This window comes from Pholis gunnellus, assembly GCF_910591455.1.
Source record: "Pholis gunnellus genome assembly, chromosome: 22".
Lineage (NCBI taxonomy): Eukaryota > Metazoa > Chordata > Actinopteri > Perciformes > Pholidae > Pholis > Pholis gunnellus.
The window spans coordinates 2313961-2338778 of record NC_136549.1 but is presented as its reverse complement, the minus strand read 5'-3'; the positions used below and the strand labels follow the sequence as shown (position 1 = coordinate 2338778).

Below are 24818 nucleotides of genomic sequence, written 5' to 3'. Positions count from 1 at the left end.
CCGTGGGCCAATTCAGTCTGAAGGTGGCCAAGCGTGGAAGAGATCCCCAGTCACATGAGAAGCTGGGGAAACGGAGCAGACGCTGCAAAAAAAACAAAACAGAGACCACGGGAGGCAAACACAGCGGGGGGGAGAGTCATGAGGACGGGGAGAGGAGAGACGTCTGCCTGGATACAGATGGGCAGAGTGGAGGGATCAGACTGAACTCACTGAACCTCCTCTCACACGCGCTGTGGGTGTCTCACACACACACACACTACAAAACACATTTCATGTCTTGCACCCTCCACCTCCCAATGCTCCACCCTGCGATAAAAAGTGTGAATGAAAGCCAACATGAGCTAAGTGAAGAAGAAAAAATGTGCCGGGATCAGACGGAGGTATCTGAACCCCCGGGGCTTGACGGCAAGCTGTCATCCAAGGAACCATCACAGGCCAGCAGGAGGACCACTCGCGGCAGGCAGCAATAACGAATTATCTTTGTCTTTCCTGGTCCTCTCTGCCTGCACACCAGGCTCCCATGCATAAAAGATCTAAAGTTGGAGAAATGCGCCGAGTGGATGAGAGGTCGTGAGTAATTCATGGGTTTTCTCTAGCCGTGAGCTGCCTTTAAGGAAGGGGAGATATTGAGCAGCAATGATGACGACATATCGGGGCTGTCTGTGTTCACATGATATTGGAGTTGTGTTTAAAATCGGTTTACAGAGTGAGACTCAAAAGCATAATAAACACATTTGACTTGGATAAAGAAAATAAAACATTTCTTAGCGATTTGCAGGGTCATACATGAGTCGATGCATAACAAAAATAACTTTTGGGTTTCCAGATTTTTACTTAATTTAATGAAGGATCCTTTTGTTTGAGCAATTCTATTGCCTCTCAGTGACTCTCAGCATGACTTGCAGCTAACAGTGAAAACTGCTGCTAAAAGTACCTTTTGTGCCTAAACCTTACCAAGTAGTTTTGTTGCCTTAACCCAACAGAGTAGTTTTGTTGCCTTAACCCAACAGAGTAGTTTTGTGCCTAAACCAAACCAAACTGCAGCCGTTTCGAGGGCATGTCCTGTAGCACTGTGCACCCGCAGATAGCCCTACTTATATCCTGTTTACTCCATAATATTAACACAATTAAGGACAAAATCTCTGAAATGTCCCTATCTTTGCATTAGGGAGTTAGTGATATCCTTATTATCTTAATAATTCCTTTGAACCTCTGCCTGCAATCATTTCCTCAATGCAGAGGCCACATTGTTCACATGGTAACTATTCAATTGTGGGATGAGACTCTATATCTAGATATTCTAATTCTTACATATTCAACAGAAGGTCACCTTCATTCTCCAGCTGTTCTTCCCACCGAGAATATTAATGAATACATTCAGTACTAAAACTCTTGGGTGTGATGTTCTTTTTCCCCACCAGGGTTTAGAAAAACTCTGTTTCCTAAAGTTTGCTGCGAAGCTGGAGGCGAAAAGCCTGAGGGAATCTTAGATATGCTGCTTATGCATTTACATTATGTTGTACCTTCTCGCCTTTGTGTCTGGAGAGTTGAACAGTATCTGCAATCTTAGAGAAGCCTTCCATTTTGAGAATCACCAAATTATAGTGAAGAGGCCAAGGATCAGAACCACAGGGGTCTAGTAATAGATGCAAGAAATAAAGCTGAATATTACAGTGACCTTGGGTTTGTTTTGTGAGCCACACGACAGATGAGTCAGACACAGTAGCTCCATCAGACGCCGGCAAGAGGAAGAGGGGAGAATGGGAGAAGCGTGGACGTGGAGTGATTCTTAAAGAGACGAGTTATCAATTCAGACTGAACATAAGGAGCGACTGCAGCTCTGCCCGCGGCAATAAGCCCAGAAGAAGAAGAATGAGGCCCGGGTGGAGCGTTGCCCCAGCTGCTGCACGCTAACGGCCAGGGTTCATGGAGCCAAACTGTGCTCAGGAAGGCATGACGCAGAGGCCTGACACACCCAGCCCCCCACACTCATACTGATACGTAGATAATCAATGTGTGCTAGCCAACACACTGCAGGAGTTTTTTCAGGATAAGGTGTTATGCGATCTACTTATCAATAATTCCACTTTCTCTCAACCTGCCTTGTACTTCTTCACTTGGTGGTGTCCTACATTTCTTAGAATTACTTTTTATGACTCCCAGAGAAATGGCCCAAACCTGTTTTATTCAAATAAGAAGATCCATGCCATCGTGTCTGTATATCAACATTTTCCACCTTTTATGTGGCCGTCCGATCAGTGTTTATGGTAGATGTAATCGGTTAAAGCAATAAATTCCTCAGTGCGTCCTACCTTGACAGAGAAAGCTGCGTTCACAGCTGCAAAATCTGCTGTTCGTGCTGCATCCAGTGCCGTCATTTGAAGTGACAGTGACGTAGTTGGATGCACGGAAGAACTCGAGGCTGCTGTTTCAGCTTGGATCTCTAGTCTCTGCCTCTTTGTAACCAGGGGGCATGCTCGAGATGCAGCTCAAAAAACGGAACTTCCTTGTTCTCAGCGCTTGTATTGCAAATGTCTACGTTTCCAACAGCGAAAAATGGTTCCTCAAAATACGCAGAGTATGTTATTGATGAGGATACATTTGACATGTTTTGACTCGGATATTTAACCGTATTTATTCGAGAATTTACGGCCGAAGAAAAGTATGAGGATATGGTGGTAAATGGACAAACTGTCGTCTGCATGTGAGGTAGTCAGTGATCCAGGAGACAGTGGACGTGTTAACCCCCACCACCCACAGCTTCTCACTCAGCAGCAGTGGTTGGATGGTGTTGATTGCACTGGAGAAATCAAGGAAAGTGATTCTCACAGAGCCACCGGTTCCATCCAGGTGCGACTGAGCTTGTTGCAGCAGGTAGATGATGGCGTCATCCACTCCCACATGAGGCTGGTATGCAAACTGCAGAGGGTCCAGTGAGGATCTCACCTGCGGTCGGAGGTGGGCCAAGATCAGCCTCTCCAGCACCTTCATCACATGTGATGTGAGGGCAACTGGTCGGTAGTCATTGAGGCCAGATGGAGTCGTCTTCTTTGGTACAGGAACCAGGCACGACGTCGTCCACAGCACCGGGACTTCCTCCTGCTTCAGGCTCAGGTTGTAGAGGTGTTGCAGGACATCAGACAGCTGGATGGCGCAGGTCTTCAGGACCCTGGGGCTGATGCCATCAGGTCTTGCCTTGGTGGCGTCTCTGGTCAGTCGTCACAGAGAGGGGGGGGGTCATGGCATTAGTGGTGGAAGAGCCCTTTGATGTTGAGGGCTCTGTCGAGCCATGCAGCTCACCAGGGGGGGGGGGGGCAGCAGAGGTGTGGTGTGTGGAGGAGACAGATGAGGGCTGTGAACTAAACCTATTGAAGAAACCGTTTAGCTTGTTTGCCCTCTCAAGGGAGCCCCCTGGTTGTCTCCCTCCAACCTTGAAGCCAGTTATCTACTTCAGGCCTCGCACCGGGCAGCAGCCGCGGTTCACTCAGTGCGATCAATGAGTGAACAATGCCCCCAGTCCATTGTGCGTGGCTCTTTGTTACAAAGAGGAAAAGTAACAGAAAAAGTCACTAGGAAAGTTGTAAAACAGTTACAGTCCATTGTCTGACTGTCACTTTAACCAAATGTTTAAAGAAAAAACAACAGAAGAAACACACATAGGGGGCTGCTGCAACAGGCTGCCACTAGCATGGTGCCATTTTGAAATGAGAAATGAACACGTTGTATGTCTTTGTTTAATCAATACACAAACAGAAATGGAAAAATACGTTTTAGCTTCTTTCTCTCTTTCTCCCTGCGTCCTACCTTGTGCTAAGCTAAGCTGAGCTACTCATCTACTGGCTCTAGCTTTGTGCATACTTTTATTGGCAATGCTGAGCTGTGTATAAATCATTAGGCCTACTTGGTGCTATAAACTATGATTTTACAGAAAAATCAATCAGGTCCTTTTTAAAACATGACGCCGACATATAAAATTGACAGCGTGTTTACAGATTAGAGTGCATGTTTGAATGGACTTTATGTATGTCTATACCTGTGATTTAACCCCCACTCTGCTTTCCTCCCTTGTGTGAGTTACAGCGCAAATTATGTGTTGCCTTGTTAAAATATTTGTTCTCATAGAAGTTTTTGGGGAGATTATCCATAACTTTAATCGTCTGCTTCATGTCTTTAGCAGTTTTTCACATGTAGTTTCTTGTATTTTCTTTATTCTAGTCATTAGGGTAAAAACACGAGGTGGCTGCATTGCATTTTGGTCTATTTCCTGCTCGCTCTAGACAAGCTGTTACTGGTACTAAAATATAAAAGACTGTTAATGTTCACTCTGGTGAGACATCTTCAGCCAATAAACTTTACTGTAACCAGAAACCACAACATGTGTGTTGAGCCAGTTGCATGCAACCAAACAACAAAATGGGTGAAAAATTGCTGCTTTTAATTATGTTTAATTAAGTTTATAAGGGTTGGATTTTCCCATCAAACACAAGTAGAGATAGAGAGAGGGTGTGAGAAAGAGGGAGTGCCTGCATGCACGGAATACAAATGACGTACCACAACTAAAATCACAGCTATTATAAATCACATCAATTAGTTGTGATAATTTAAGGAACATATTTGTACTGCACTATTTCTAACTGCCATCAATACCCTGACATGGTCTGATTTAAATCGAGCCTCTGCTGCAGTGGGAGGCACGGCTTACTGTAGCAGGACACACAAAACTGGTCGGGTGGAGGGTTGTTTCTCTCTGGGGCGGACCGAAAAACATGCAGCATATTCCCGTGTAACTAATGTTAACCTAGATGCAGGGCAGAAGAACATGGGCAGCAAGAGAAATACACTTCAAGCGGATCCCACACCATTTGAATATATTAGCATGACATCATAAATAAAAGCACTTTACTGCGTGTCTGGGGTGACTAATCACCAAGGCCCTGTTTTTCATACATGGATGTCTGAGATAACTTGATTGGACTGCAGATGGTTGATTTACAGTACCAATGGTTGAAATTACTTATGTGTGGTGATTACACAGATTTAAAGCAAGAGTACGCTAGCTTTCAAAAATCATAGAACTGAATACTCTTTTACAATAAAAGTAGCTAGCAGTAGTAGCTACAAAAATTGCTTAATCTAGCAAGACAGTCGCTAAGTCATCAACACTAAGATCACTTTTACAATTGTCATTATGAACGTAAACAACTTATATGTCAATGTAAAGCACGACAGTTTGAAACATCTGGCCACTGACCAAGCTGGCATATGATGACTTAGGAGTGACAACGGGCTCTGCATAGCAGCATTATGAACATAGTGGAGCCGTTGAGGAGTCAGATATTTCCCATCTATGTGAGTATTAGACGGGCTGACCAACTGACGTAGCGTAAAGAGTAAGAAAGTCCTCTATGCAAAAAGGTTGGGGGTGGGTGGTTGAGTGAAATGAACACAGTTTGTTTACCGTGTGAAACTAAGTGAACATCCACTCATTACTTCACCTTAGTTTTATGTATGTAGCGTTAATTAATGTTGTTACATAACAAATGTGATTATTTTAAGCCAAACCACAATCGAAAGTAAACCTAAAAACTAAGTCTAAATATGTTGGAAGTTTATTTTGAAAAGACACAATGTATGTAACAAGCAGAAACACGCCGTCCCTGACAGGTCCTAAGCTGACACTAGTGGGGTTCCTAAAGCGTCACAGTTGGGTCACTGACCAAGTGAGACCATTAGTTAAGATTAAAATGACCCTGGATGCTGACCGGTTTGGACAGAGTAGCTTGTCTCACAGCTTGATGGGCTAAAACTATCTATTCAAGTATGGTTCCACTTTTTGGACCACTCTCAAATCAATAAGCTTCTTTTTTGGCAACTCAACTTCTCAATATGCCATAAGTGATGTCCCGACCAGCTGCTGTACAGGCTCCTTCTCCCTGTGGACAGATAACAAACTCATGAACATCAATACTGCGTGATGTTTAAAACACACTCTTCTTCTACACACTCCCTCTGCATTGCTTTTGTTATTTCCACCGGGGCCACCCGTGCTAAAAATACCGCCTTTCTTTTACTGCGACACTTTGGATGAAAGCGTCGAACAGACGCAGCTCCCGCGACAAGTTTCAAGTGCACCAACACGATTTATTGTTGAAACTTACACCGTAGCAAACACACTGCTGACTTGAATAGGGGCGACTGTGCTGCGTTCACAACACAGCGGGGAGGGACGCGCCTTCCTAGCAGTCAGATGCCATCGCTAAATGCCACGCTGTTGCCGCGCTGTTGCCACTGAATCAGTTCACTGGGTCAGATTATAGTAGCCTACGGGATGAGCGAGGTCACCGCTGGAACACACACACACACACATAAACAGCTGTGATAAGAAAATAAAAATGGAGAGAGACAGATAAGCATTTAGAGTGATGCAGATCTGTCACAAACAAAGACGGCCGCTGGGTGAAACAGTCTACACGCAACACAGAGTCATCTTGAGCAACTAGAATCATGCACACACACACACTGAGCGAACCACTCTCATTAAAGTCCTTGATCTAATAGCAGCCAGCTCATCAGTGCAAAGACGACAACACTCGCTGGTTAAAACCTTTTAAAACCTTACACAGCACACTGATCTGCAACGGCTTAGCAGGGGGAAGCACACACACACACACACACACACACACACACACACACATTAGAGGTTTACCTTCCTAGTAAGAGCATAATTGACCTCTCTCTGGAACAAATCCCCCCTTAGTAACCCCTTCAAACACGCAGCAGTACAAAATCCATTCTGCACATTATCTCACCAACATCCGTGGAGGGAAGCTGAGTGTGTGTGCCATTAACAGCTGGAACGACATGGGGGCCAGGCCTTGACTGTGTGTGATCTACAGTATATCACCATATATTTCTATGGTGAGTGTCACGATTAGGCTTTGCCTCTGTGTTCTGTGTGTCTTTGTGTTACTCCACTCTACCTGTCAGTCATTCCCTCAGCCTAATTCCCTTCACCTGCCTCTGATCATTAATCAAGCACTTCCCCCTCATCAGCACAACTCCTCTCACCTGTTCTTCCCTCTACTTAAACTCCTGCCCCTCAGTCACTCCTTGCCAGATCCTTGTAATGTCAACCCGCCCGTTCGGCTTGTCCTGTTCCCGGGTTTCCTGTCTGCCTTCCCTGTCTCATTCCTGCTGGATTTTCCCCCCTCGTCTCTTGTCTGTTCTGTGGATCCCCTGCCGAGTCCTGTAAGTAGTGATGGGACGATGATACCTCAAGGAGTGTATTGACACACTAAACAAACTGTGTCGGCACTGTATTGATACTGTGTTGGTCACCCAATAGTGACCCCTGCAGTAGTTATAAAATCATTGCAGGTAAAGAAAGTCCTTGTTCGTGTAAATGCTAAAACTGAGTTGGTATGTAAAATATAGCAAATTAGAGTAAAAATTCAGAGTTACAATTTTGTAACTTATGTGCACATTTGTCAACTTAACTGTTAAATCATATGAAATAAAAGACAAAAAAGTGATCAGTTCATGAATTTTTATTGAGAAACAAAAGTTTTTCGAGTGTCTTTGCTCCAAGGCGATTTCTCCTCTTACACACCAGCTCCCCAGCCTTGGAAAATACTCTTTCGCATGGTACAGACGATGATGGTGTGCAGAGAGTTTTAAGTGCAAGTTGATGAAGATGTGGGTATATGTTCTGGTTCCATTTCCAATATTGCAAAGGATCTTGGTTTCTGGGTGTGTTTGTTTCTGCCAGGTAGCGTTGGACTTCAATAATGGAGTCAGCTGTTGCGTTCCTCGTCTTCTGGGTCTCTGCAACCTCCATATCGAAAGTCTTCCAGAGATTGTGCCCTAAAAAAATAGTCAATCATTACTTCATTATCACATGATAAATCATATCACAAAGTGCCACAAAAATGTATTTTCATACCTGAACTGGGTTCTGACCCATGTGAAGAGCTAGGCTCTCCTTCTCTTGGGTCAGGCTCTTGGCTCCTCATTTCTTCTGCACATTCTGACTGCAGTCTCTTCACCGCTTCACTTGCCTTTTGCTGACTAACAAATCCATTCTTTTTAAATCTGGGATCTAACAGAGTTGCCAGAGTCATCACACTGAGAGATTCTATGCCGCAAATAGCGTCAGTTAGCCGCTTCCTCAGGTTTTCAGCCAGTTGCTGAGCAGCTGTTTGTGTCACTGTTGTGGCCTGACGTTGAAGCTCAATGTGGAGCATTCTCATCATGGGAATGACCTTCGACCCAGAGACCCTTTTTTCCTCAGACAGTTCTCTTGTAGCTTGGTCAAAAGGAACAAGAACCCTGAGCATCTCTTCAATGATCTGACATTCTTCTGGAGTCAGTGGAGTGATGCCAGGTTTTAATAAGGCCAGTGACACCCAGACTGCCTCCTTCTGCTCAGTCATTCTTTCAAACATTTGGTAGGTACTGTTCCATCGTGTTGGCACCTCGTTTATTAATTTATGGCCCGGTGTTCCCAGCTGTTGCTGTATTTGAGTGAGCTTCTCTTTAGCAGTCACGCTCGATCGAAAGTATGTCACAATGTGTCGTGTTTTGTTGCGTATTTCAGTCATTGTTGGGATTTGATCACATGATTTTCTCACAATTAAATTCAGGGAATGGGCTATACAAATGGTATGCCGTATTTGCAGCATTCGAGCACATGCAGTCATGTTTGCTGCTGCATCAGTGACAAGACACCTGACCTTTCCTGCTATGCCCCACTCCTCCATGAGGCTCCTTTTAACCGTGGCAATGTTTTCTGCAGTGTGTTTCTGAGGAAAATGCTGCACTGCCAAGACTGATGAATGGAGTTCATGGCTTTCTTTGTCCACATAGTGGCCAGTAACAGCTAGATATGCCTCCATATTCATGGACGTCCACATATCAGCTGTTAAAGTAACAGCAACAGCACTCTGGAGGTCCTTTTTGGTTTTCTCCTTCTCCTCCTCATATCTCTGGCTCACCAAGTCCTTGATGGTCTGAAAATAACCATACAAATACTGTTACACCAATAAAATATAGTTATATAGTTAGTACAAACATATAATTAAAATTCTTAAACATACCTTCCTGCTGGGTAGAGCATACGAGGGTACAATAAGCTTCAGGAGCTCCCTGAATCCCTCATTTTCAACAAAGCTGAGTGGCTGACAGTCTTTGATGATCATATTGACCACTGCCTCATCCACTGCTTGCTTGTTAGGAACTGCAAGCCAAAAGGAACTATTTTGTCAAAAGCTTAATAAAAGGACTGTAATTCTTACAAACAATATCAAATAGACATAAGACGACATGGTGGTGTAGTGGTTAGCACTGTCGCCTCACAGCAAGAGGGTTGGAGGTTCGATACCAGGCCTGGAGCCTGTCGTTTTGCATGCATGTTTTTTTTTAGCACAATTTTTAGAGAGAATTTTAACATACCTGGGGTACTCTCACGAGTATCTGCCAATTCTTCATTGCCATGCCGAGCTCTATAATGCCTCAGCATTGATGAAGTGCTCTTATTGATATAAGATAGCTCTGTGGAGCAGAGCCGACACTTCACCTACAATAACATAAAAAGTTAATTTATCTGAAAACAATTCAAACCTCTTACCAGAACATTGCATTCACTTGTTAAACAAAATAGACACCCTATCTCATGATTACGAGATCAGGATCTCATAATTACATGATGACATGAATAAAGCAACTGTAAGGCTCTTTAACTGACTATCATATGAATCACAGGTCATTCACTTGATAAACTGATAAAGTGATTGCAATGCGCCACCGTAAAAAATAGTATATAAAGGAGAAAAAGATTTACCTTGTTTGGCGTCACGAGATCAAAATTATTCCACACCGGGGAAAACTTCCTAGGACGATCCATGATCAAGCAAAACTCCATCCGACAAACCCACGACATGTTGATACAGTTTGTTTCCTGATAAACACACTTTGGCGCGGCACATCCAAACGACACAGTTCCTGTATCGGTCACGTGATTCTTTCTTAAAGCAATACACGCACCGATACGAGGTTTCCCTCTTGAGCTCTCGGCACAGTGCTGATGCACCAGTGTCGCTCGTCCCATCACTACCTGTAAGTCTGCAGTTGGGTTATTGTTCATTAAATTACCTTCTTCACGCTACTCTGCCTGGTCTGCGTTTGAGTCCTCCATCATGCCCCGTGACAGAGTGAGAGGTTTGGGGTGAAGCTTTGCTCCATCAGTGCAAACTAGAATCCCCGCCTCATGGTTGTACACCTCCACCAACCAGTCAAGTTGCAGTTTACATCCATGTCTGTCAAAAATGTTGTCACTTTATCATTTCATCCTTTTGGACATTTGTGTAAAATTGTCTCAATTAGCATATGAATTCATGAGTTATGGCCAAAAAACGTGTTTTGTGAGGTCACAGTGACCTTTGACCGCAAAAATATAATCTGCATTCTTCAGTCCAGGTGGGTGTTTGTGCTAAAATTATTGGAAGAAATTCCCTCAAGGTTTTCCTGAGATTTTGATGTGGTGTCCTAATGTAACTTGATATTCACCTTAAAGTAAACAAATAAAAATAAGGTTGCCCAACCCCTGGCCTAGCCATAGACTATTTACACTGTTCTATTAACCAAAATAGACCATTACAACTCTACTTGCCTGAATGCTCCTCAGTTTAATCATTCAGGCCTTATACTGTTCATCATCAGAGCTGATGTTAGGTACCATCAAGACAAACATTAACAGTATCAAGACACACTGTCTCTTTCACATACACAGCTGACAGATGCATCATTAATCAAGCGTATGGATAGAATTACACTGGCACCAACAGTCTTAGTAGAACGTTTAAAATGACACTTGAACATAGCCTGGCACGGCAGCCACATGAACCACATGCTCACACACACAGATGGCAGATGAAGCAACAATAGCATAAAATCAAATTACACACCCAACAAAAACGACACCCAATAAACAATACTATTGAGATAGACCACTATACTTCCTAATAGTCTCTTATAAAGGAGAGCAGGGACAAAGAGGTTTTAAGACGGGCAGTTGAACAGAGCAGCACAGCTTGTTATGGGTAATGTTAGGGTGATCAACTTGAGCGGAATACTTTTTCTCCTGCTCCCCACAATGTCATTTTTGTGACAAACTTATGCAAATTGCTTTGTTTCTCCGCAATTTTTTTGGCTAAACCATCATCTGTTCAATGCGCTAGGGTTTGAATTTAACAAGTCATCAATGGTGATGGACAGGTCTCAGTAGCTCGGTTTTGTCCAGATTGAGCTGCAGGTGGTGTGTCGCCATCCACTTTGAGATGTCAGCCAAGCACGCAGCGATGCGTGCCTCCACTTGAGTGTCACCGGGGGGAAATGACAAGACCAGCTGGGTGTCATCGGCATAACAATGGTAAGAGAAGTCATGCGAGCGAATAACAGAACCCAGAGATGTTGTGTAGAGCGAGAAGAGAAGGGGGCCCAGGACTGAACCTTGTGGACTATCACATTCACACACTCCAGGCACAGCTACGGGATCAATTTTGGGGTTAAGTGTCTTGCTCAAGGAAATATCGACATGCAACCAACGGAGCCAGGAATCGTACCACCGATCCTCTGATTGAAGGACAACCCTGCTCTCCACTTAGTTGCCCAATATGTATGTAATAAACAGACAATTTATTTAAAATGAATCGATTAGAATTCAAGGCTTTCTTTTCGCGTTTTCAACAGCTGCCGTCACTACGAGCAACCATGACGCACTCGGCTGAGAGACACCGATAGACACAGTCGCTCTTTGAAGCGAAACACCTGCTGTACAACGTGTAAAAGAGGAGCGATCACCCAAAACATCTGACCTATCAGGTAGCCGAAACAAGGACTGCTTCATTTTCATGAGAGATTGGTTACCAGACAGATTGTTATACTTCTTGTGGAAATTCATGGTCCACAGAGGATGGATCCTAATAAGTCCAAATAACTATTTCCACTTGTACACTATTAATTTACAGAGCAGATTGAAATTAAATTCACAAGATAAATTTCTTCTTCCAAGGGGAATTAGTTTAAAATGAATAGTGGTGTGGTCTTTCCACCAACCCCAGGACAAACATTTTTAATGTAATGAACATTGCAGCCTCTAGAGGCCACCACTTTGGGCCTTTTTCTTTTCTCTCTATCCAGCTCTTTAACTGCCTACATGTAATATTTAACAGCGCTGGACTGAAGCTGTCTGGCCAGATGTAAAATGCTTTGCCTGCTGTTTGGATCAGACACCGCAACACAAAAATGTTACCGAGCTAGTGAAGTGTTATACTGCTGGGGCTTGTGCTGTTGATTTAGATGCATGCACATTTTAGCGTGGCGCGGAGCTCCTGAACAGAATTTATTGTCACTGCGAGCCAACTCAGGTGTGATCTGAGGAGCTCTGACAATCATCATATCTCTACAGTAGAGAATGTAACTGTAGTAAATGTGCTGCTCTGTGAGTTTTATGATATTCTATACAGATATATTAAAAGTTTTTTTTAAATGTATTATGCATAACCAGCTCTTGAAGATAGTGTGGCCCACCAACCTTATTGTTTGATTTGGGAAACAACCTGTACCCAAACAAGAACTGAACCACCAATTGCAATTCTCCCTCGGTCAATCTCAGAACCCCTTGACCGATCTGATGACGATTTAGCTTTTCGGGGCTACGACCAATATTTCAGGGGATCTGGTGAGGCCAGTGGATGTCTGGGTAACGGATATCTGAACCATGATTTCCTTTTCTGTGTGCCGCTCAGTGTTTACAGTTCGATCAGCAACTTGAGATGCAAGAGTGAGAGACGACGTCCATGGCTCATCTCTAAAATGAATCTTCTACATATGAGTGCAGATAAATACATAAAAGATAATAAAAAGATAAATCATTGTCAGACAATAGCCGGTGGACTCCCAGATTACACACAGATGCGTTCCACCTCTTTTGCCCTCCACACGGACTGCTTACCAGCATGCAACTAAAGCCTGCTTAAACATGAAAGGGTTAATACCACTCGGACGACAAATGGAACGCTTCCAATACAAAAATTCTCTTCCCGTCGCCAACAGATTCTGCATTCATATGCAGATATCTGTCTGAGTTCATTCTTGATTAGACACATCCCGTAAATATAAGGCATGTGACCCAATACTTATAATCAATTAGGCTCAAGGAAGTTATCTAAATCTTACAAAACAAAGGTTTTAAGTTACATTGATTGATTCTCTTTTTTTTGGCCAATTGGGGGGCAGCGGAACAAGCCGTAAACTGAAAATAGCTTATTGATGAGAGGAGTGAGGCTGTGAAACCCAAACAACAAACTGAAAGAAGCTGAAATGCTTTGTAGAGCTGAGGGAAAGTGAGTTCTCTCTGTGGGCAACCCCTTCCAACGGGCAGCTGAAACCTCACTGACAGAGGGGGAGAGAGAGGTTGACGTGTCGGTGTAGCAGATGCTGAAGCTCGTGTCTTTCCGCCGTTGGCTCAGTTAATTGGCTTTCTCTGCTCTCGTGGCAAACAATGGGCGACTCGGCTGCTCAGCCCGAAGTCCTGCTGCAAAAAAAACCAAACAGAAAGAGCTTTGCCCCTCTGGAAAGAATCACACTCTTTATTGTTTTTACAATTGTGAAGATGTTTGTTCAGCCTTTAAGACAGTCATTTGTTTAATTTGGAAATCATCATCCAGGTGATCTGTCAAAGTAAACATCGTGCCTGCAAACATACACTCTTTGCATTTCTGATTCTGTTGACTTCAGTTTTACAGTTATAGCAAAAGATTGATACTGTCCAATGCTAGAAACACCCCACCAGCATTTAATCAATTGTTCCTTTGCAAACAGCCTAACTATTCCCCCGTATGCATAAAAATCCTTTCATCAGTTTTGCAAACATCCTGGTGACGGACAAACTAATAAAAAAACAATCGTGCGTGACTTATGTAATGAAAGATTAATGTGATTCATTCAACACGACGGCCAGATTCCGAAGCTTCCATTCAAGGCCTCACCATTTCTATTCCTGGATGTGGTTTGAAAAGTTATGAGGTATAATAAAGTCATTCAAAAAAGCAATGCTACTGTCCAAAGCACTCTGAGGTTACAAGACAACCAGAAGCAGCTGATCTGAAAGTTAAGCTCTCTCTACGGTGTGCACCACAGTGTAGCTGAGCTGTGACCTTTGGCCTTCCAGTCTGTCTTAATGTGGCTCATTAGACGCATTGATTATGGGATGATTAAAAATGCATGCTGGTTAATACCCAGACAGAGTCCCACTCCCACACAACAGCTTCATCCGGCTGCTGATAATCAGAGATAAGCACTTTGAAACACAGAGATGTTACACACACACGCACACAGACACACACACACACAAAGCTCTCTATAGCCCAAATGATTCTCAATAGCTTAATGGTTCAGAAGCACGACCCCAACACTGTGGTTAGGAATTCAATTCTCACTGCGTTACAGTTAAAGCAGAAATAATTAATCCCGGGCCACTCTGGGGGCAGTGGAACAAGCTGTGTACACAACACTGGCAGATTGTCACCTCTTAAAGTCGTCAAACATGTCAGCAAACAGTTGCCTGTTTGCACAGCCGGCAGACACTGAGCAAGAATTAGCATTCGTTTAGGGTCGAGTCGTGTTACATGATGATAGCAAGTCCAATCTTCACTCTTCTTTTAGCTCTGTTAGCTCTGTTTTGGTGGACATCACCGTGGTGGCAACCTGTCATTCACAAGGTAGCCATGCCCCAAAGCATCCCCTGCTTTATGGTCTGTTTGACTCTAAATGGACCATCATTTACTAAATGAACATCATGCTGTATTGAAGAAGACTTGAAACTAGAGATTGAGACCATAAACTCATGTTTACAATGTTTACTGAGGTAATAAATCAAGAGAGAAGTAGAGTCATTTTCTCATAGACTCTAGGAGTCTCCCCCTAATGGCCATTAGAAAGAATGCAGGTTGAAGGCACTTCCCCATTGGCTTCACTTTTAATAATCAGAGGTTACTCCCTGGTCTCTACCAACTCCTGAGGGAAATATGTGGTTCATTAGCTGCTAAATGCTCCTCTATGTTCACCAACTAGTTGCTAACTTTGCCGGCCTGTTGTTTGGAGCTGAGCGGGCAGCTTACAATGCATTTATAAGAGTGTTTTTTTTGGTGTAAATAGCTGGCTGCGTTGAATCGTATCTTTGGTATCACTGTCAAAACTTACTACTAGTACAGTTCAAGCTTACTACTGCCTTCACATTTATATGCACATGTTGTGAAGCCCGTGCTTCCTGAGATGATGCTGTATCAGCAGTACTAGCAGGTTTGCAAATCAACACAAGCTTGTTAAGCAAATTAACTGATTAAAACTGTAAAACTGTGGATCTATATTGGCTATAATGCCGATCCACCCAATTTGATTATTTCTACCTTAGGTTAAGATTAGGCAGCTAATATTTAGCTTGGAGGCTTTCCAGGAATTTAGTTACAAATACACCTAATATTACACTTCCCATAATGCAGCTCAATATCATCTTTCCCTTGACGAAGCTACTACACAGCTGTTTTCACAAGCTGAGTGGGAATCTTCATGACTGGAAACACAAAATCAGTGGAATACACCTTTTAAGGTTAAATAATTATGGGTAGGTTTAAGTATGAATGACCCCTTTAATGGCGTGACAATGCATTTATGTGACTTTTTGTGCACCAAGCAGGTTATTTGCATTTTATGAGGTTGTGATTATTTCCCCTGAATAAATCCCTCAGGTTGAACCCCAGAGCTGCTGTGTTTATGACCTGCACCCTGTGGGGAGGTGCGTTGTCTCACGCAGACCACCCATGGTGCTCTGGGGCATGGAGCAAGTCAAAGCCATCTGCCACGCGGGAGGTCTCCGACAACATCGCTACAGCAGCACTTCAGGATCACTGATTTTTGGACAGCAGGATGGTGTCTGGGTTCAAATCCAAAGCGTCTGCCACTAACTGTCACTGAATGTTAGTGTCACTGAATTCCTGATGTTTTCTGTTGAAGGAGACACTTTTGTCAGAGCTTTAACTGTATTAAACCAAAATGTGTTGGTTTGGTCTGATGTTAACCTCTGCTGCCAAAGGCCCGGTATGATGATAGCTGGCGAAATGCTCAGCTGGGGCCATCTAATACACCATCATATTATGAATGATGGCTTGAAAAAGCCATTACCTTCGATCATATTTAATGGTGAGTCACAATCGTGCCAGCCGACATTTTTCAAGAAGCAGATTTCTCCTTGTGCCCCACACACGGTGCGATCAGTCCAGGATCAGGCTGAGGCAGTCTGCCCTTCAAGCATCGTGTTGGAACTTGGAGGTATGACTGATCTTGGTGCTGAGTCATGGCTTTAAAAAAATGACACTGACCTTACTTATGCAGGGCGGGTTTGAAGTTTCAAACTTTGAAAGGACAAAAGTGCCACACCATTGGTCTAACCCTGACACCCCTCAAAGGTTCACACATTTCCTACTCAACACCGACGATTACCTTAACACATCATACGAACAGTACTTTACAGAAATCTGTATGAGTTGAATGAATATTAAACCAGCCTAAATGATTGGAATGTTGGACAATCAGCATGACGAAGTGCAAAGCAGACTACTCAAATCGATCTTGTCTTAAAGTCTTAAAACATTACAAATTTTACACACAAAGATCAGCTTACTCGTTGACAAGTACCACCCATTCTGTGAAAACACTATCGTCTGCACAGTCTTCTGTGGCTCTGGAATGAGCTTTATCAAGTCTGAAAGAAATACCGCTGATGATGTCGTCAGGGTTATAAAACTACAACTCCTGTTAAAAGAACTACAAGCATGGCAACCCAACTCTGTTCCGTCCACATCCATAAATCTCACCAACGCCGTCTTCTAAGGTCAGTTTGGGAGGGTCCAACAGAAGACACTCTTGAGTTGCATTATAGTAAATGTATTATCAAGCATTTATAAATATAAACTTGGGATATTTCAGCCACCGCTGCACCAATTTTGACCATTTTGAAAACTCAGTTTACCACAAGTGCCCCATTCAATTTCTGCAGTACCATTTTAAGCATGTAAATATTTGCATGTTTTGCATGTCATTTATTGTTTTAGGCTTCTCCCCAGCCAGGACGGATGGATGTGTCAGTATTTCAGGTACAGTATATATTAAATATACTGTGTATATATATATATATATATATATATATATTAGAGCTGTGAAAAATAACGCGTTAACACGTTATGATTAAATTACAGGATTAATTCGTTATTTTTTTTTAACGCATTTAACGTATGCGCAGAATAATGAGCTTCCAATATCCCACAATTGACCGTTCGCCCCCTTAGTTACTGTTGCTACATCGACAAAACTCCAAGGACTGTCAACCCAAAGGCATGGCGAGGACGGGGACCAGCGCTATATCTGTCAGTGTCAGTGATACTTTTTGGAGTAATATCTCCGCGATATTCTCCGGATCAAGGCAAAGGGACTGCAATATGCAGTGGAAGGATATATCCAAAACATTAAGATCACGAAGGTGACACAACAATAATCGAAGCAAAAGCATACAGGTCTCAATCCAAACATCTCTAATGCAGTCAGACGTTAGCTGCTATCCAAACAAACACATGTAACAGTCGTCCGTGTCCAGTTTGCATGAGGCCATCATCCCCAGAGGAGCGAGACAAGGACAGAGTCAGCTGAAGAGAACCTGCAGCATCTTTACCTACGAGGACATCAAGGAAGTGCACAAGAGACGCTACCTGCTGCAGGTCAGCATGCACATGTCACACTATATATATATATATATATATATATACACACACACACACACACACACACAATACACATCTTTGAGTTAGACAGTTAGAAGACGTTTAGTAGCTTTCATGGTATTTTTACAACATGGACACTACTTCCCCATGTTTTTGAGTCGTAGTGACTAACAGGTATACAAGTTATTCACATTGGTTTATTTTTTTGGGAGAACGCTGCAGATGGCAGCAGCTAAACTAATTTGTTGTTCTCAATCGTCACTTGGACACAAAAACATGGAAATAGAGTCCAGGTTGAAAGATACCAAAGTTACCTCTTCCTTTTCTTAGTGTTTAACTCACCACCTGTTTTTTTTTATCATTAAATGTCGTGTATGTCATCGTCTTTCAGCCCATGGCGGTGGAAGTCTTCTCAGCAGATGGGAAGAACTACTTGTTGGCCTTCCAGAAAGGAGTCCGCAACAAAGTTTACCAAAGGTACTGAGTACAAACAAACACGGAGGTTGGACTGCTGCTCCATTTCAGCAGTCTACTGAAGTCAAAATATTAAGTTAATAGAAAAAGACTGAATTCTTTTAGCTTTGTTCAAGGATTTTTCTTTACATTCGGTACTGCCCTAGAGAGAGAGAGAGAGAGAGAGAGAGAGAGAGAGAGAGAGGCGCTCTCCTCCGGTCGGACGGACAGAGAGAGAGAGAGAGAGATTTTTTGATTTTTAGAAAACCTTTATTTTACTTCAATCAATATGAACACAAACAAAACATCGTTGTCATGGCAAACTTAAACAAATCAACAAACAGAAACAGTCACTCCTCACCGTGTGTTGAACGGAGCTTTAAAGACTAGTTGTTCTCCAGCCACACAACATATTATTTCACTGTAACACCATCTGTCAATGAAATCCTGCATGTTGTTCATGCTGTTAAAGTATCTAAATTCAACCTGAATTCGTGCCCTGACCAGACAGATGAAGACAGGGAGAGCTTCCTGTCCTGCTCTGTCCTCTACTCGCCTCTTCCTGCTTTTGTAAATAGACAGTTTAGCTTCTCCAACTAAGTGGTTCAACAGCTTCCACTTGGAGGCGTTCACTCTTTTATAGCAGACTCCTAGAATGAAGGTGGTCCTGGACCAGGTCTCACCAAACCCTCTAAAAACATCCTTCAGTGTGGTAAAAAGGTTACAGAGTCTGTCACACTGATAAAAACAGTGGAACACGGTCTCTTCCTCCTCACAGAATGGACATTGGCTACGAACAGTGGGATTTATTACAGAAACAAAAGCGTTAACCGCAATAGCACCGTGTAGAATCCTCCACTGGAGATCACCAGTTCTCTTTTTAACAGGCGGTTTATATAAAACCCTCAAACCTGGTTTCACACCAACGTCCATGCTCAGTTCCTGTCTCCACACAGTGTCGGCTCTCTGGTCCAGTGTGTGTCTGTTGAGCACTTTCACACACATTGTGTAGATAGTTTTCCCTTTCACTGTGTGGAGGTCCAATAGTTTACGCTCTGCTTCATTGAAACAGGGTCCTGAGACCCCATTCAGCCGTGGAACAAAACCGAGATCCGGAAACGGATCTGTGGAGTCAGGGGCTTCCTCTCCTCTGTCGAACTCCTGCAGCATCTCGACCTCATCCTCCGTCAGTCTCTGCGCCCATCTAGTCAGGATCCTCGTACTCTGCCGGATGGATGTCTGCCCGAGGAGAGAAGCCACCCTCGTTGCGTCTCTCAGTCTGGGCCCAGCTACATCCACTAGCCTCCTCAGGGTGGTGGTTCCGGAGGAGCACAGCATGCTGGTCAAACCTGGAGTTGAGCCATCCTGGACGTCCATCCTGGCTCCGTACACCAGCGGTTCCTGAAGCAGCCAGTATAGTGAGCACGTGGACGTCGGTCTCTTCCATTCAAAACAGTTCCATGCTTTAAAGAGTGACTGGTAAAAAGGAGATAACCCACACAGGTTTAAGAGGTTAAAATCCATCAAGAAAAGTGCAGTCGAGCCCCAGACCAGCTGCCTTCCTTAAGATACAGTCTGTCACCTCTCTCCACACCACATCCTTCGGGCCTGTGAGGTATCTTTGTAAAAACTGGAACCTGAAAGTGTCAATGTGCACCAGCCCCTGACCCCCCTCCTCTTTAGGGAGAAAAAGTACGCTCTGAGGGACCCAGTGCAGCTTGTCCCAGAAGAAGTCAGTGAGGATGGCCTATAGTCTCTGTGTGAGACCTCTAGGGGGGTGCATACAGGCCAGCTTGTGCCACAGAGCTGAAGCCACCAGATTGTTGGTAACCAGAGTCCTGCCTTTGTACGACATCTGAGGCTTCAGCCATTTCCACTTTGCCAGTCTTCCCTGCATTTTCTCCACAACTCCCTCCCAGTTCTTTTTTTCAATACATTCATTTCCCACATACACACCAAGATATTTAAACCCGTCTTTTCTCCAGGTCAGCCCCCCCGGTAGATTGGGCAGACCCTCCCTCCAGTTCCCCACCGCCAGTGCTTCGCTCTTTGCCCAGTTCACCTTCGCGGCCGACAAAACCTGACCTTCAATGTTCGCTCTGATTCTACACAACATGGGTTCGATAGCCAGTGCATACAGCATCCCTGAGAGAGAGCAGCCCTGCCTCACCCCCCTAAACACTCTAAAGGGGGCGCTAAGGCCTCCATTAATTTTCAGTACACTCTCAATGTTCTGGTACAAAACCTTGATCATAGCTATGAGACCTGGGTTGAGGCCAAAACTCTCTAGCGCCTTCCAGAGGTAAAGGTGCTCAACCCGGTCAAAAGCCTTTTCCTGGTCTAGCGAAATGAGACCAGTTTTAAAGCCCAAAGAACCAGAGATGTCCAAAACATCACGAATTAAGGACACATTGTCCAGAATGCTCCTACCAGGCACGCAGTAGGTCTGGTCCCGGTGGATCACCTGGTCGAGAGAGAGAGAGACAGACAGAGAGAGAGAGAGAGAGAGAGAGAGAGAGAGACAGACAGACAGAGAGGGATAGACAGACAGACAGACAGACAGAGAGAGACAGACAGACAGAGAGAGAGGGAGAGAGAGACAGACAGACAGAGAGAGAGAGAGAGAGACAGAAAGAGTAGCTGAAGAGTAGCTGCACGAGAAATGAGCTCCTAAACTCATCTAAGACTTGGACCTGAAAAAGTGAGACAAATTGCAAGATAACCTTCAGATGATCTTCAAAAAGGATATAGAAGTATCTCAGTATCCATATATAGATACATAGATACATAGATATCTATATATATGTCAGTTGACAACTAGATGTCAACTAACTGCAGGCTAACTGCTAACGGCCAACGACTAGCGGCTAACTGCTGGCTAAGGAGAAACTGCACTAAGGAAGCTACCAGAAGGTAACAGAAGAGATATTTTGTGAAGACAAGAAGAAGAATTGAAGGATCCTTGTTGGTAGCATTGATATATCTGGTGGACTGTACATAGTATAGTTTTTTACCATTATTTTTGGGCTAGAAAACCAACAAAGAAAATAGCTAGCCTAGCGCCTCTTGGAAGTAAACAACTGGTCCAAACAACTGGTCGCCATGGAAACCGGTCAGCAGGCAGCTCCCAGCACAGCTGTGAGAGCAGAGAGCAGAGAGATGGAATACCCTGCTGAATGTAAACGTGTAACAGCCAGAGAGAAACACAAGGACAAGACACTACGAGAAAACCCAGAGGTCCTCTTCACCGACTACGCCCAACAAAGAGAAGGAAGGAAGAAGAACAACCTCATTTTCTTCACTGATTCGATTTACATGTGGAAAGATACTCTGTGCAGCCATTATGCATACGTATCCAGTGAGGGCATCGGCTCAGGAGGCAGATTGAAGATCTGTAAAGATGAACACCTTGACAAGGATGACCCTCTGCTTACCATCACATACTACACCAAAGGAAAGGTAATGGTCCAAGGGAATGAAACCAACCTGGAGTCCTTTGAAGAGGTATTCCCACTGTTGAAAGCTGAGCTGGGCACCAAGAGGATCCATGTCCCCTCTGACAGTGAAGATGATGATAACCCAGTAGAGAACCTCACCACCTTGGCTATCTCTGCCCCTCCCACACCTGCCAACTCCACCAACAAGCTGAAGGAGACTATGGCCCTGCTGGAGCTGGACTTTGCTGAATTCAAAGAGCTGACCCAGGCCAGACTGTCTGACCCCCCAGACAACACTCTACAACAGCTTAAAGAGGAGCTCCAGCAGCTCAAGAGAGACAACCAGGCCTTGGCATCTGACCTCAGAGGAAGTGTAGAGGCACTCAAACAGGAGAACAGTGTGCTCCGTACTCAGTTAGCCAAAGTGAAGGAGGATGCTGAGAATAGAGAAAGGAGCTTCACCAGACAAGTCCAACGCCTGACAGACCAACTCTCATCCGTCCCAACAATGAGAAGTACAGAGACACAAACTCTCCCTGCCAGTGTCCCAAACCCCTGCCCTGTCTCTGTCCCACCCCTTCTGCTCTACACCCAGCCCAACAGCACCCTGGCACCTCCTGATACATCCACACAGCCAGCTACCAACAGCCAGCTCTGCCCATCCCAGCTTTCCTCCACTCAACCTGAAGACCAAGCCCCACAAGTGGTCCTGTTGACTGACTCTAATGGGAAATTCCTGGACACAAACAAGCTTTTTCCTGGTAAAAAAGTGCTTTCTAAACGCTGCAGCACCACAGGCCAGGCAATGAAGCTGTTAAAAAAGGAGACTTTCAGGAGCCCTGAATACATGGTGATCCACACAGGAACAAATGACCTGCACAGCCTCCGTAAGAACACTGCTGAGGCAGTGAGGAAGATGGCAGAGCAGGCCAGTAAAGAATTCCCTGACACCCGCATTGTGATCTCCACCCTGCTGCCTAGGACGGACACCCCTCCCCATGTCATCCATGACATTAATATGGAGATCAGAAGAGGATGTGCCCCCTTACCTAATGTCCACCTGGCCCTCCACCCAACCATCGGCACCTGGGACCTCTATGATGGACTCCATCTACACAAGGAAAGGATGGGAATATTTGCAAAGACCCTCAAAGACACGGCCCTGGGACACAATCCTTCCACCCCCTCCGTTACTACGAGCTTTAGAGACCATCCCAGACCTCCCAGAACTCCTCCCCCCCACCACCACCCAAGTATGAAGCAGAACCAGAGGAGGCTACCTTCCCTCTCCTCGGCTCCTGCCCACCTTTTACAATATCAGCAGCAGAGATATGCAGCAATAGCTGCCCCCGGCCCCCCTCCCCACCCACATCAGCAGAGATATGCAACAGCACCTGCCCCTTACCCACCCCCCCACCCACATCAGCAGAGACATATAGCAGCACCTGCCCCTTACCCACCTCCCCACCCAAAACAGAGGAGTTATGCTGCAGTTGTAGCCCAGCCTACTACCACAGTCCCTCCCCCTGCTACCTCTGAGCTGGGAGACATCAGAGAGATGCTGCGCACCCTGTGCACCCGACTTCTGCTCAGCTAAGCAAAATTATTATTCAGTATTGTAAATATATAGATAGTTGTAGGTGTTTTTTATATTTGTCTCACTATACAGGTTCATTTTGATTGTTTTTAAATGCGTTCATTTCATATAAGCTGTTGGAATATTCAGGGTCTCCACTCCTCAACTTTTGAACTGAAGAGTGGAAACCCTGAATTCATGAAATCTATCAAAAATGTTGATATAATTGTGTTAACAGAAACATGGTGTCACAATGATCTGCTCACTCACTGTCCTCCAGGATATAATGAAGTCATGGTGCCCTCTATCAAATTTAAAAACATACGCAAAGGCAGAACATCGGGGGGGATCTTGGTGTGGTATAAAGGAGACCTTTGCCAAAAGATCTCAACCGTAAAACAGGGTAAATCACACATTTGGTTAAGGTTAGATCAAACCCTGGGAATAACTGATCGGGATCTATATCTCTGTGCTATTTACATACCCCCAGTAGATTCTCCTTATTTTGAGGAAGACATTTTTGAAACTCTCCATTCAGAAATCGCGTATTTCCAAGCCCAGGGAAATGTGCTCCTAACTGGAGATCTAAATGGACGAACAGGAATTGTACCTGATGTCATCGACCCACAGGGCAACAACCATGTGTTTGGTCAGGCTCCCCTATTTACCACACCAACCATCACCCACCGGAACAACCTTGACTCTGAAATAAATAAAAGTGGCAAGGAGGTAGTGCATCTCTGCCGGGCCTTAGGCCTGTACATAGTTAACGGTAGGTTCAGAGGGGACTCTTTAGGAAGATTCACATACTCCTCAGCTCTTGGATCTAGTGTAGTAGACTATGCAATCACTGACATGGACCCCTCCACTATCAGTGCATTCACTGTCAGACAACAATCCCCCCTCTCAGACCACAACCAAATAAATGTGTTCTTTAAACTCTCAGGTCAAAGGAATGACACAAAAAAGGAACCCAGTAAGCTGTTTAAATTAAATCCTACTTACCGATGGGCCCCAGACAGCGGAGAAAAATTCATCATGGCCTTGAACTCACCTGATCTGATAGATGACATATCAATATATGACCAACATCAATATATCCACACCAGAGATGGTGTAAACAAGGCCATTGATGATATCAATATGATATTTCACAAGGCAGCTATTCAAGCTGACCTTATAAAACAAAAACGGAAGCCTGTTAAAAGGCAAAACACTGAGAAATGGTTTGATCACGAATGCAAGAGCATCAGAAAAGACCTGAGAAAAATAGCAAATGAAAAACATCGCCAACCAAACAACCCAGCCTTACGCATTATGTACAATGACGTTTTAAACACGTATAAATGTACAATTAGGAACAAAAAACAAAATTATACTCAGATGAAACTTGAAGATATTGAGAACGCCATTGATCAAAATCAATTCTGGGATATGTTGAACAACTTCAACACAAAGCAGCCACAAGCATTACCCATCCAGCACGGTGACATCTGGAGAGCACATTTTGAAAATCTGTACAAA

The 24818-nt window shown here is 44.1% G+C and overlaps 2 protein-coding genes across 2 annotated transcripts in view; both read right to left on the bottom strand.

Moving 5' to 3' along the window:
* The window catches only part of chst11 (carbohydrate (chondroitin 4) sulfotransferase 11), a gene marked incomplete at both ends in the record, with an annotated part of 104704 nt that overhangs the window by 41324 nt on the left and 38562 nt on the right, over positions 1–24818 (bottom strand). The gene's annotated exons all lie outside the window — the stretch shown is intronic.
* On the bottom strand, positions 7533–9945 carry LOC306713889 (zinc finger BED domain-containing protein 4-like). Its single transcript, XM_079183729.1, has 5 exons — positions 9839–9945; positions 9451–9574; positions 9096–9235; positions 7943–9008; positions 7533–7863 (listed from the first exon to the last, which is right to left on the bottom strand). The coding sequence occupies exons 1-5, from the start codon at positions 9935–9937 to the stop codon at positions 7538–7540; spliced, it is 1755 nt and encodes a 584-aa protein (XP_079039855.1). The 5' UTR covers positions 9938–9945; the 3' UTR covers positions 7533–7537.